Genomic DNA, 12,096 nt, shown 5'->3' with positions numbered 1-12,096 from the left:
ATGACCATTATGTTAAACTACTTGGGATTGGACAGTTCATGTACCAATAACCAATGACAGCATGTGTACTTTCAGTCTACCTAAACTCTGTGCATTGCCTGTTATTGCCATGTAGCTCATTGTGATGCCTACTAACAGAGAATGGAGCTTGTGTGAGTGGGAAAATTGCTCACATAATGTTAGAGAAATAGTCAGGTTTCCTGCAGTAAAGTATTCAGAAACTTGTAAAAAAAAAAAAAATATGGAAAACTGGACAGCGTGGTTTTTATCAGGACAGGTAATATTTTTAAGTTATCAGTTTGGCTGTCTGGATTGGAATTTGGGCAGTTCTAAGCACTGGTACAAGAACACTCACTTTTAGATCCACTAATCAGATTACTTAGCAGTCTGTAGATCAGCTGTGTTTCAGGACATAACTGTAGGGATTCTGGCTTAGAATTGGTTTCAAGGAACATATGAGACGGATCAAGGGAGGCACCACTATGGAACAGGTGATTAGGGTAGGGGTGTGCCATTGTACTCTGACAGCATTGGTTGTTGTTCACGATCAGTCACTGGATTTTCAGATCCAGACTCAATTACCAGTTGCTCTTATATAGCTTAAAGGTCACATGCAACCAAAAATCAAACATAATTAAAACACAATTATCACTTATTCATGACATATAATATACGTTGCTGCTTGTGTTAAAACAAATAAACAAATTATAAGTGTACAGTGGTGATTCAGAAGTGCAGTATTTTGTACTTGGGCTTACTTCCATTGAAACGAAGCCTTGGGAGACTGAACCCAGAAGAAGAAGTTGTTATCTATAAAGAATGTATATAGAGATGTTGGGTTTTGTAAATACATGTTCTCTGAATTTGAAACAATCTTAGTCGAGATGGTGATCTACTGCGTGGCTGGAAACTGGTATCACACCTGTCTAATTACATAATGTGGGAGAGACAGGACTCGGGTGCATGAGTCATAAATCAATTTATTTTATTTATGGCGTATAGCCCGATAGGTGTTAAGTTCAAATAGCATGTGGCCAATGATTGAAGCTGTGTATTGCATATTGTCTTTAGCACACAGGCATTCAGTGAGTGAGTGAGTGAGTTTAGTTTTACGCCGCACTCAGCAATATTCCAGCTATATGGCGGCGGTCTGTAAATAATCGAGTCTGGACCAGACAATCCAGTGACCAACAACATGAGCATCGATCTGCGCACTTGGGAACCGATGACATGTGTCAACCAAGTCAGCGAGGCTGACCACCCGATCCCGTTAATCGCCTCTTACGACAAGCATAGTCACCTTTTATGGCAAGCATGGGTGGCTGAAGGCCTATTCTACCCGGGACCTTCACGGGTCCAGGCATTCAGACATTTAAGTAGTGCGTCGTACAGACCCTGAAGTATATATATCCAAGAAAGTCTAGAAAATGTGGCAAGTCTAGATTTCCTTAACTTCAGTTTCTGTACCAATCTGCTGAATTCATAGCCAGTACATGGTTAGTAAATATCAGTTGATCTCTACATGTCACAGGTGTTTAGTATAAATTCATGGGGAGGCTTACCCTCAGCTCCCCCATGGCCCCACACTTGGCTAAGACCTCCTGCCCTGTCCTCTCACTGTGAGGCAACATGTGTCGGATTTGTCTGAGATTCCTGATCTTCATTCCTGGAATACTGACTTCCTGAGTGAGTCCTTTGACTCACAATGTCTTCGGTAGACTAACAACTACTCTCTGAAATGAACATATTTTACTGGAAAAAGGTCATAGTAAAAAAATAATAATAACATAAATAAAATGGAGACTGAGACTTTCTTCACTTTCAGAAGGCAAGGGAATGTAGACTTGCCACATTTTCTAGACTTGCATGGGCTTTCCTGGATATATTTGCTTCAGGATCTGTACAACAGACTGTCTTTGGATCCCAGTTGTTTTGTGACTTCAGTTCCACAGGACTGGTACAAATCAAGGACAGTCTTTTCAAAGGGTTTTACAAGACATCACAAAGTATTGTCCATAGTGACGTCATGTGAACATTTTCTACACACAGTGTGTGTTGAACATTTCCTGTTAACTGTTACTTGTAAAACATTTCAATCAGAAGATATGGCTCTGTCTTACATTGTTCTGCTGTTCCATGTGATTTCAATCACACTGCCATATATAATGCAGACAGAATATTTTGATTTTGGAGAAAAATTATATTTGATATCTTTGTTGGAGTTTTGGATACATCCAGTTTTCCAGCCATAGCATTAGTCTCAAGAGATGCTAACCATGAGTTATGTGGTTGTGACACTTGATACTTCCCCTGAGCTGCCCACACCACACTGAGAGGGAGTAGGGGTTGGGTTGGGTGATGTTTGGGGAAATAAAATGTCCTGTCACATACTCCTTCAGTGACGTGTCAGTAATGGGTGATAAGAATCTTTGCATGTGTTGAGAAATTCCAAGAAATTTTTGCTCTGCAGATTTGTTTAGTCTCTGAAAATGAAGAAAGTCTCACGACTCCATTTCGTTATATTATTCTTTTTCAGAAGAAGTCCTCCTTGGGGTACATATATAGCATTAAAATGTCCATTTAAAAATGCCTACGACAGTTGTAACAATATTGAATAAATATTTTACAAAACAAAAACTCGTTTTTGTCTTGTGAGACCACCCCTACAGGGCCCCCACCCGGGCCCCTTAACAGCCAAGAGCAGGTAACTCTCGCCGTGTACCTCATACCTCACTTTTCATGCTGTCGTCTTTGAGGACAGTCGTCCATCAGCAAGCTCTCATACTTAGAGAACCTACGAATTGAAGAGAAATGAGTGAGAAAGCTACGAAAACCGTATGTATGGTTCCTTTTTAACGCACGGGCGGTATTAGGAATGCATATTTCACTCTTTTTCATTCATGAAATGTTGTAACTTTCCGTGGCTACCGTGGTCTTCAGTCATGTGGCTGACAAGATGGCGGGCGGCACGTACCTGGTGGTTATTTCTTCTGCCTATTCTTTTAGGTGGTTTTAAATACAAACCGGATATTTGTATGGTTTTTTACCTTTCTTTTCCATGGTAAAGAAATCCTTATATGCTATTGTATGTTTTCATAAATAGCTTTCTTATTATTTAACGGTTAAATATCGCCAGTGCGTATTATTGTTTCTGTTAAATACTCATGTGTTTGTTGGATTAACGGGCCTTGCTATTAATCATAGCACGGTTCGGTTTTTTCCAGTTCAAGGTGTGTGCTACTTGTAACGCAAAACTCCCCCCGAGGGATAAGCATATTCTGTGCCTGCGTTGCTTGGCGGAGGAAGCTCACGACGAGCAAGGATGCGCCGTATGTCAGGACTTTTCCCCCAGGGCTCAAAAATCCCGTCATGCAGACTTGATCTTTTATAGATCTTTGATCCAGGCGGGGGGGGATATTTGGGCTCAGGAGCCGCCTTCAAAAAAAGCTAAAAAAGATATTAAGAAGGCGTCTTCGGCGTCAGTCTCGGGGGGGGGATACGGCAAAACCAGCGAAGGGTACTTCGGTTCCACCTCCAGCGGTGGCTTCTACCTCCGCAGCACCTCCCACTGAACCCTCGCAACCGTTAACTTTTGATTTACTTTCGTCTTTGTTACAGCAGCAAATGGCGTCGGTGCATACCCTGATTTCGGATGCGATGTCCGGTCTCCGTCAGGAGATCGGCGTTCGTCCGGAGTCGGGTGTGTATCCGGCTTCGGCTTCCATGGGACTCCCCAGCCACGCCTCTGGCGCCGGTGTGGGGACTTCCATTAGGGGTGCGCAGGAACCGACTTTAGAGTCGGTTGCCAGCCACTCCGAGGTTGCCAGTGTTGGTCATGGGACCATGCCTATGTTGGGAGCGTTGCCGGCGATCCGCCACCCAGACTCAGTCTCGGGCGTCGGGTCTATGGCGTCGGGCCGCTCGGCTCTGCTCGGGCCTCTCTCTCTTTCGGATGTTCCCTCGACCGATCCCCCGGAGCTATCCTTAGATGACAGATCTGAGGTGTCACTCATGGGGGATCGCGCCGAGGAGATAATGGAGGAGGGGGAGGACCGGGGTGGGCCGAGTGAGTTTTCGTTTTCGCTCGGCGCCTCGCTGAGGCAGGTACGGGAGCGTATTGCTTCTGTCCTGCCGCAGGTCGTGGTTGCTTCGGCGACACCTGACCCCGAGGAATTCCGACTGCCGGGTGAGGCTTTTGCCCCAGCCAAGGTGGTGGATTCTCGGTTGCGCATCCTCCCTTCTATTTTGTCAGAAGTGATTAACCCTCTTTTAACGGGAGCGCGGTCACGCTTCGATTTGCCGGAGCTAGACCGACGTTACCTGATGGGTGATCTTGACTTGTATAACCCTCCAGTGGTCGACGACTGTATCTATGCATCGGTCGCCCTGGGGGGTTCCTCTGGCAGCTCCTTAGCTTCGGCTAAGCAAGGACGCCGCCTGCCTCCGTTCACCTCTAACGTTACTGCCCTCAAATCGGCTTATAGGTCGTTTGAGGAGCAGTACCGAAATGCAGCTCAATGCCTTAAGGTCACAATACACGCCGCATATACTTCGGTATTGCAGCGTCGGCTTGTTGACGGCGGCGGTGTTGAGGAGGAGTGTGTTTCCCCTACGCTCGCTCAACAGCTTACGGAGGTGCAGTCACATCTGGCGCGGGACTCGATCAGGTCCTCGGCGTGTCAGATGATGTCTGCAGTTATGGGCCTCCGTAGACTGTGGCTGTCCGTGGCACGGTATTCGCCGGCCACTCAACAAGCGCTACTTTCACTGCCATTCCGGATGGGATCTACTCTCTTCCCGGGAGCGGCATCAGTAGTCCGGGAGGCCGCGGAGGCTGTGTCTACATTCAAGGAGTCTAAACCCTTGTTAGAACAGCCTCACACTTCTCGTGCGCGTCCCCCGGTGCTTTCCTCCGCTTATCCTTCGGCTCCGGCCAAGGACTCTGCTAAGTGGGCACAGCCCTTGCAGGCGCGGAAGGGTAAGGGTAAGGGTAGGGGCAAGGGCAAGGCTGCGGCGCCCCAGCATCCTTTTCCGAGGAAAGGGAAGTCGGCCCCGGCTTCCCAGTAAGTCATCCTCCGGAGCCCTTGCAAGTGATCCCGAATCAAGCAGTCGGAGCACTGCCGACGTCGGGCATTCATTGCCTTCTGCCAAACCTTCCTGTGGGTGGCCGCCTTTCCCACTTCCTGTCGGATTGGGAAAAGGTAACCTCCAACCCCTGGGTCCTATCCACACTCAGGGACGGCCACTTACCACTATGGAAGAGAGACCCGCCTCCCTTTTCCGGAATTCGGCGCACTCCTGTGCCGGTAGTTCCGGAGAAAGCCGAGGTTCTCCGCGCCGAGGTTCAGTCTTTACTGGACAAGGCGGCCATCGAGGTGGTTCCAGGGGGCCAGGAACAAGAGGGATTTTACTCCACTTATTTCCTGGTCACCAAAAAGGACGGAGGGTTCAGACCGATTCTCAATCTCAAACGGCTGAACACTATGCTGCAGGTACCGTCATTCAAGATGGAGACACTACGGTCAGTGATCTCATCTGTAGAAAGAGGCGACTGGCTTACGTCCATCGACCTCAAGGATGCGTACCTGCATGTTCCGATGCATCCCGAGTTCAGGAAGTACCTGCGGTTCTCCTTCGACGGGGTATGCTATCAGTTTCGGGTGCTTCCCTTCGGCATCGCTACGGCTCCGAGGGTATTCACCAAGCTTATGTTAATCCCAGCGCAAGTGGCCAGGTCACAGGGCAGGTGTTGTCACCCGTACCTGGACGATTGGCTTATACGAGCACTTGCCGCTCACTTGAGTCGAGACGCAACATTCGCCATAATGTGTATTCTCACCAGGTTGGGCTGGATTATCAATCTCAAGAAGTCAGACCTAGTTCCTACACAGGATCTGATCTTCTTAGGCGCACGGTTCGACACAGCGAGAGGCATAGTCTCCCTGTCGCCGGATCGGATCTCCAAAGTTCAGAGAGTTGTTATGCAATTCCTCGAGTCCCCCTCGGCTTCGGCTCGGGTTTGGCTCCAGTTGCTAGGCAACATGGCAGCGACGGTGGACGTTGTTTGGAGGGCGCGGTTGAGGATGCGACCCATTCAGTACGCCTTGGCGCGAATGTGGTCCCACGGCAGGAGTTACGAGATGATTCTCCTCACTCCGGAGTGGCTCCTTCCTCATTTACGGTGGTGGACAGTGGTAGGGAATCTATCCAGGGGGTTACCCCTGGACGCTCCCTCACCAACCCTTTCAATTCAGACGGACGCTTCCCTCACAGGGTGGGGTGGCGTGCTGGGCGCCCATTCAGTTTCGGGCCTATGGTTACGGCACGAAACGCGCCTGCACATCAATGTGCTCGAATTGAGAGCTGTCCGGCTAGTGTTCCAACACTTTCGGGAGACGGTTCGAGGCTGTGTGGTACGTCTAGAGATGGACAACCAGACGGCAATGACCTATATCCTGAAACAGGGCGGTACGGTTTCTCCGTCCCTCCTAGAGGAGGCGTGGCACTTTCTACAGTGGTGCGACCGGTTCAATGTTCGGGTGTGTCCCGTGTATCTCCCCGGGGTGGACAATGTTCGAGCAGACGCGCTCTCTCGACGTGTCCTAGCTCCTCACGAGTGGATGTTGCATCGGGAGATATTCGGGATTATCTCCCGGTTGTTCGGATCGTTCCAGGTGGATCTGTTTGCCTCTGGGGGGACGAACCAGATTCCGGTGTTTTGTTCTCGGATACCGGATCCGAGAGCCATCGCTCAGGACGCTTTCCAGCTCGATTGGACGGACAGGGTATTGTGGGCGTTCCCACCTCTGCCGCTGATTCCCAGGGTCCTCTCGCAGCTTGCCACCCAACCAGCTCGACTGTTAGTGCTTCTTGCTCCTCTTTGGTCGTCTCAAAGCTGGTTTCCGGTAATGATGAGGTTTCTGGCATTGCCTCCTGTCCTTTTACCCTTTCGACCGGACTTACTATCCCAGAACGGAGCGCCGCACCCGAATCCCAGGATTCAGTGGGTGGCCTGGCCACTGTCAGGAATCGCCTCCAAGCGAGCGGAATTTCTGCACCAGTTGCAGACACAATTCTGGCTTCGCGGAGGGATTCGACAAACGTTCAATATGAGGATAGATGGGCCTGTTATGCGCGCTGGTGTGTCAACAGGGGGATTCTTGATCCCTTTTCTTCAACTCTAGTTGAAGTACTGGAATTTTTGCAGTCCCGGTTAGAGTCAGGCCTAGCCGCCTCTACTATCCGGGGCTATTCCACGGCCATTTCGGCATTCCATATTCCTGTTGACGGTGCTCTCTTGGGGCAGCACCCTCTTGTTCAGCGTTTTTTAGCGGGTGTGGATAGGATCCGTCCGACTGTCCGGCGGATTAGTCCCCCGTGGGACTTGTCAGTCGTTCTTGACTGGTTGTCCGGTCCTCTTTTTCACGAGCTATCGTCTCTTTCTCTCCAGCTGTTAACGTGGAGGGCTGCCTTTCTTGTGGCGGTAACGTCTGGCAGGCGGGTAGGTGACATTCATGCAATGTCAGCGGATCCTGCTTTGACCGTCTTTCACAAAGACAGGGTCAGTATTAGACTGCCGGATTCTTACCGTCCTAAGATCGCAGGCGCTTTTCATGTTACAGCGCCTATCGAGCTCCCTAAGCTCATGCAGCCTCCCTCGCCCGGTACCTCTCTTCGACGTGATCACGTCTTAGATGTCCGTAAGACCCTTAGGGCTTATATCAAACGAACTGCTGATATCCGAAAAGATAACCAGTTGTTTTGTTGTTATGGCGGGGGAAGAGCTGGTCTGCCGGCGAACAAGCAAACCATATCTAGGTGGCTTGTCTCTGCCATTTGTATGGCATATACTCATAAAGGGTTACCTATCCCTAATGGGTTAAAGGCTCATTCTGTTAGGGCAGTGGCTACGTCACAGGCTTATGCCGCGGCTCTGCCCATTGAGGAGATCTGCTCTGCGGCTATTTGGAGCCGACCGAGCACGTTTATCCGTCACTACCAACTGGACAAACATTCACGGGAACGTGCTCGGTTTGGCCATACAGTTCTCACCAGTGGGCAGAGTCGTGATTCCCCTAGCTGAATGAGCGTCTGAGATCTCGACTTTGTTTATCATGAAATGTTCCTGGTGGTGGGTTTTCACGAAACATTTCTTGTTATATTGGTGACGGATATCCCCTGGTGGTGGTGTTTATATATATATATATATATATATATAAAAAACAACAAAAACACAAAGAGAAACTACCTCTAGACGGTTTTTTCACTATTAGCGTCGACATACGCTCATATTTACCCTTGCACTGTTATTCCCGGCACTACTTCGCTGGTTTGGGGGAATATTTACAGTGAATGGCATGAGGTGTGGTCATATGTCCATCACCTTTGCTGGGTTATTGTCGATTGGCTCTTTCGGCCCTATGTTGCCACGCCCCCGCCTGATTGACATCAGCGGCTTGGTGATTGGGTAAGTGTATTCTATCTCTCGCAGCTTCGGCAGTGTATGAGAGTGTGTGTAGGGTACACATCAGCAGACAGAATGCCGCTCCCGACTCACGTTCGTTGGGAGTCTGTCTTATGCTATATATGTACCCCAAGGAGGACTTCTTCTGAAAAAGAATTATACAAACCTGTAGAGGTTATGAATTCTTTGAAGAATGTCCTCCTTGGGGTACGGCCACCCGCCTCCCCACATTCTGTCTGACAATCTCAGCATGAAAAGTGAGGTATGAGGTACACGGCGAGAGTTACCTGCTCTTGGCTGTTAAGGGGCCCGAGTGGGGGCCCTGTAGGGGTGGTCTCACAAGACAAAAACGAGTTTTTGTTTTGTAAAATATTTATTCAATATTGTTACAACTGTCGTAGGCATTTTTAAATGGACATTTTAATGCTATATATGTACCCCAAGGAGGACATTCTTCAAAGAATTCATAACCTCTACAGGTTTGTATAAATTTTTTCACTGTGAGCGTTTTTTCAGTAAAATATGTTCATTTCAGAGACTAGATGTTAGTCTAACATTAGGTGTCAATAAACCAGACATAGGGCTTTCTCTGTGACAGAGGCTGCTTATCACCATCAACAAGTTTTTTTATGTAACAAGTAGGTTATTTACTTGTTTGTGTACACAACCAAGATTAGACTCCTGCTCACGACCTCATACTCCGGGCATGCATAGTTCAACCTGTTCACTGCGCATGCACTATGGGCGCAGCGCAGCACAGCTGCTGAAACCACTTTTTCCCCCAGCGCTGGGGGAAATTTTAGTGAATCGTTTGAACTCTGATTTCGCGGGCTTTTTGTTCATCGCGTTTTTTTCAACTTTATAGGTTGAATTGGCATTTTTGATGGTTTGTTTCGGTAAGTGCATATGGAAAGGTATTGGAATCTGCAAAGTTGTGTTTTACATTGCATGTGACCTTTACATAAAACTTACAAACAAATGTTTCAGGGCAAGAGTGTCTCAAGCCTGGAGAGCAGCCTGGCGGCCATGGTGGCAACAAGAGATTCCCTGAATGAAGAGGTAGGTACGGACCTTCTGTCTCAACTCAGCATGGAGGATCAGCGAGAGGTGGACCAGCTCAATGACAAGGTGAAGAGCAAGACGGAGGAGAACAGAGCTGCATGGAAAGAAAGAATCCGGGTAAGTGGGACTGTGATCAGCATTAGTCTCTTACATTATTGTCTCTTGTCTGTCATGGTTGTTGTTAGAGACAGGTGTTCATGTACGTGTAAGTAAAAAAAATTTCACATACGTATATCAATAAATCAACAGTTAATAGTAATAACAGTGAATCATCATAACATATATGTGTACTGATAATACATGGAAGGCGGAACGCAGGTTACCATTTGTCAGGTTGTCTCAGACGTAATCGTGTAGCGTGTGGAGTTTCAGATGGTAAGTCAGATGAAAACGTAAATCAATGACAAAAAGTTTCTATTTTGCCAATTGCATGTTGTTTTTTAATTTTAAATGCCTTGAAAACATATGACATCGCGTCGAACTTATGCTGTCTGCGGAAAGTCAACTTGGGATGGGATCACATGACTTAGATCATGTTATAGGCTATTTTTAATTTGCATCGCAACAGATAGCAGGGGTCGATTTATAAGTGTTATTTACAGTACACTTACAGTGTAGTTTACCTTAATCCTACTTAACATGTGTTTTCGTTAATGATGAGATGTTCTCACACGCACCAAATCCTAATGAGTGACTCGTGTCATTAGTGTTTTGATGGCTAATTAATCAGTTCACACCAAATGCCTTCCGATAGATTAAGAATGAAATCACATAGTCATGCGGTAAACGGTATTGAAGTGACACATACACATGCACGTTGCACATATCTCTCTGTCTGGATAACTAGATCATTTTTCAATGGAAATGTATGGGAATGGTTTGAAAATTCACCGTCTGGGTCCAGATGCGTGGGGTCCGGTTAACCGAGTACAATGAACGTAAGTTTCGTTTCACATAAAAATCGCCCGGAAGGCGGGATTGCAGGATATGTGGGGTCCAAGTAAATGGGGTTTGACTGTTTTAATATGTATTAATAAATATGTAAGCTGATACATTCATAACGTCCAGATAAAGTCACATGACCGATTTCTTTGGAGTTTGGTGGTTTCGTCTGGAGGTTTAGGATAGTGGCATTGCTCTATTTGGAGTTTGGTGTCTTGCATTTCAGTTGGAGGGGGAGAAGAACAAATTAGAAAACATGCTCAACAACAACCTGTACAAGAAGCGGGAAAGAATCTTGAGTGATCTACAGGAGACGTCCACTGAAGATCGCACCCAGAGACTGGACAGTTTACAAAGTGATCTGCAGTCTGTGGATGACAGGATTTCTGAGCTCAAGAAAACGTCTAAAGGTACTTTCACAAACTAAAGATATTAATCATTGATAGGGGACAGTGTGTTGATAAACATGATTATCATTATTATTATTATTCATAGGTTACAGACTTGAAGGGGCTTTAAATCTTAGCTGAGTTATATTGAACAGCAAAAGAAATGCAAGTTGAAAATTGAAGCTTTCATGTTTATGTCTTCTTTTAAAACTTGACAAAAGTCAGTTGCATTTCTTTTGCTTTTCAGCATATATTGCTGTTGTTCTCACAGTGAAGGTCCCTTGGTAGAATAGGCCTTCAGCAACCCATACTTGCCATAAAAGGCGACTTTGCTTGTTGTGAGAGGCAACTAAGGGGTTCGGGTGGTCAGGCTTGCTGACTTGGTTGACACATGTCATTGGTTCCCAATCGTGCAGATCGATGCTTATGTTGTTGATCACTGGATTGTCTGGTTCAGACTCGATTATTTACAGACCGCTGCTATATACCTGGAATATTGCTGAGTGCAGCGTAAAACTAAACTCACAGTGAATTGTGATCACAATGCTGTCAATTATTGGTTCCCTTGTCCAGACTGGATTATTTACAGGCTGCCTCCATTTGGCTGGAATACTGTTGAGTGTGGGATGAAACAACCAACAAAACATAAGGGGACACAGGCAGTGATGTCCTACAAGGCACTTCAATTCACTGTGCAGAGTTGCCTCTCTTAGTTGTGCCAGAAACTTATGATCTTTGGTTCAGTGTCTCCTATACCCAGTTTATGTTCATAGGGTTGTCAGTACCATAGCATGCATGAGGATTTCATCATAGTGGTGTATCTCTGAGACTTCAGTCTTTCATATTGATGATTTCAGACCTAGATGACCAGTTAGACAGATTTAACAAGGAGCAGAAGGAATTACAGAGCAACCTGGAGTATTGGAAGGTTTGTGATGTTCACAGTCCAACATTGTTAGCACAAGGGGTCAGACCACAACTAGAATAGATATTCAGCAACCCATGCTGGCAACAAAAGGCGACTATGATTGTCGTAAGAGGAGACTAACAGGATCATATGGTCAGACTCTGACTGGGTTGACACATGTCATCGGTTCCCAATTGTTCAGATTGATGCTCATGCTGTTGATCAGTGGATTATCTGGTCCAGACTCTGTATGCAGTGTGAAACTAAATAAACTCACTCACTCAGACCACAGCTTTTACTTACATTTACAGGTGTGTTAAGTTACTGTTGGT

General features: G+C 46.8%; 1 protein-coding gene across 1 annotated transcript in view; it reads left to right on the top strand.

Annotated features, from left to right (window-relative positions):
* The window catches only part of LOC137264855 (structural maintenance of chromosomes protein 3-like), a 48,392-nt gene that overhangs the window by 25,175 nt on the left and 11,121 nt on the right, over positions 1–12,096 (top strand). Inside the window, exons 22-24 of the mRNA XM_067800201.1 lie at positions 9,452–9,643; positions 10,695–10,878; positions 11,715–11,785. Of these exons, the coding sequence (XP_067656302.1) occupies positions 9,452–9,643; positions 10,695–10,878; positions 11,715–11,785 (447 nt within the window). The remainder of the gene's footprint in view (positions 1–9,451; positions 9,644–10,694; positions 10,879–11,714; positions 11,786–12,096) is intronic.

This window comes from Haliotis asinina, chromosome 15 (assembly GCF_037392515.1).
Source record: "Haliotis asinina isolate JCU_RB_2024 chromosome 15, JCU_Hal_asi_v2, whole genome shotgun sequence".
Classification (NCBI taxonomy): Eukaryota; Metazoa; Mollusca; class Gastropoda; order Lepetellida; family Haliotidae; genus Haliotis; species Haliotis asinina.
Note: the sequence above shows the minus strand (reverse complement) of the source record. Positions and strands in the feature narration are given on the sequence as shown.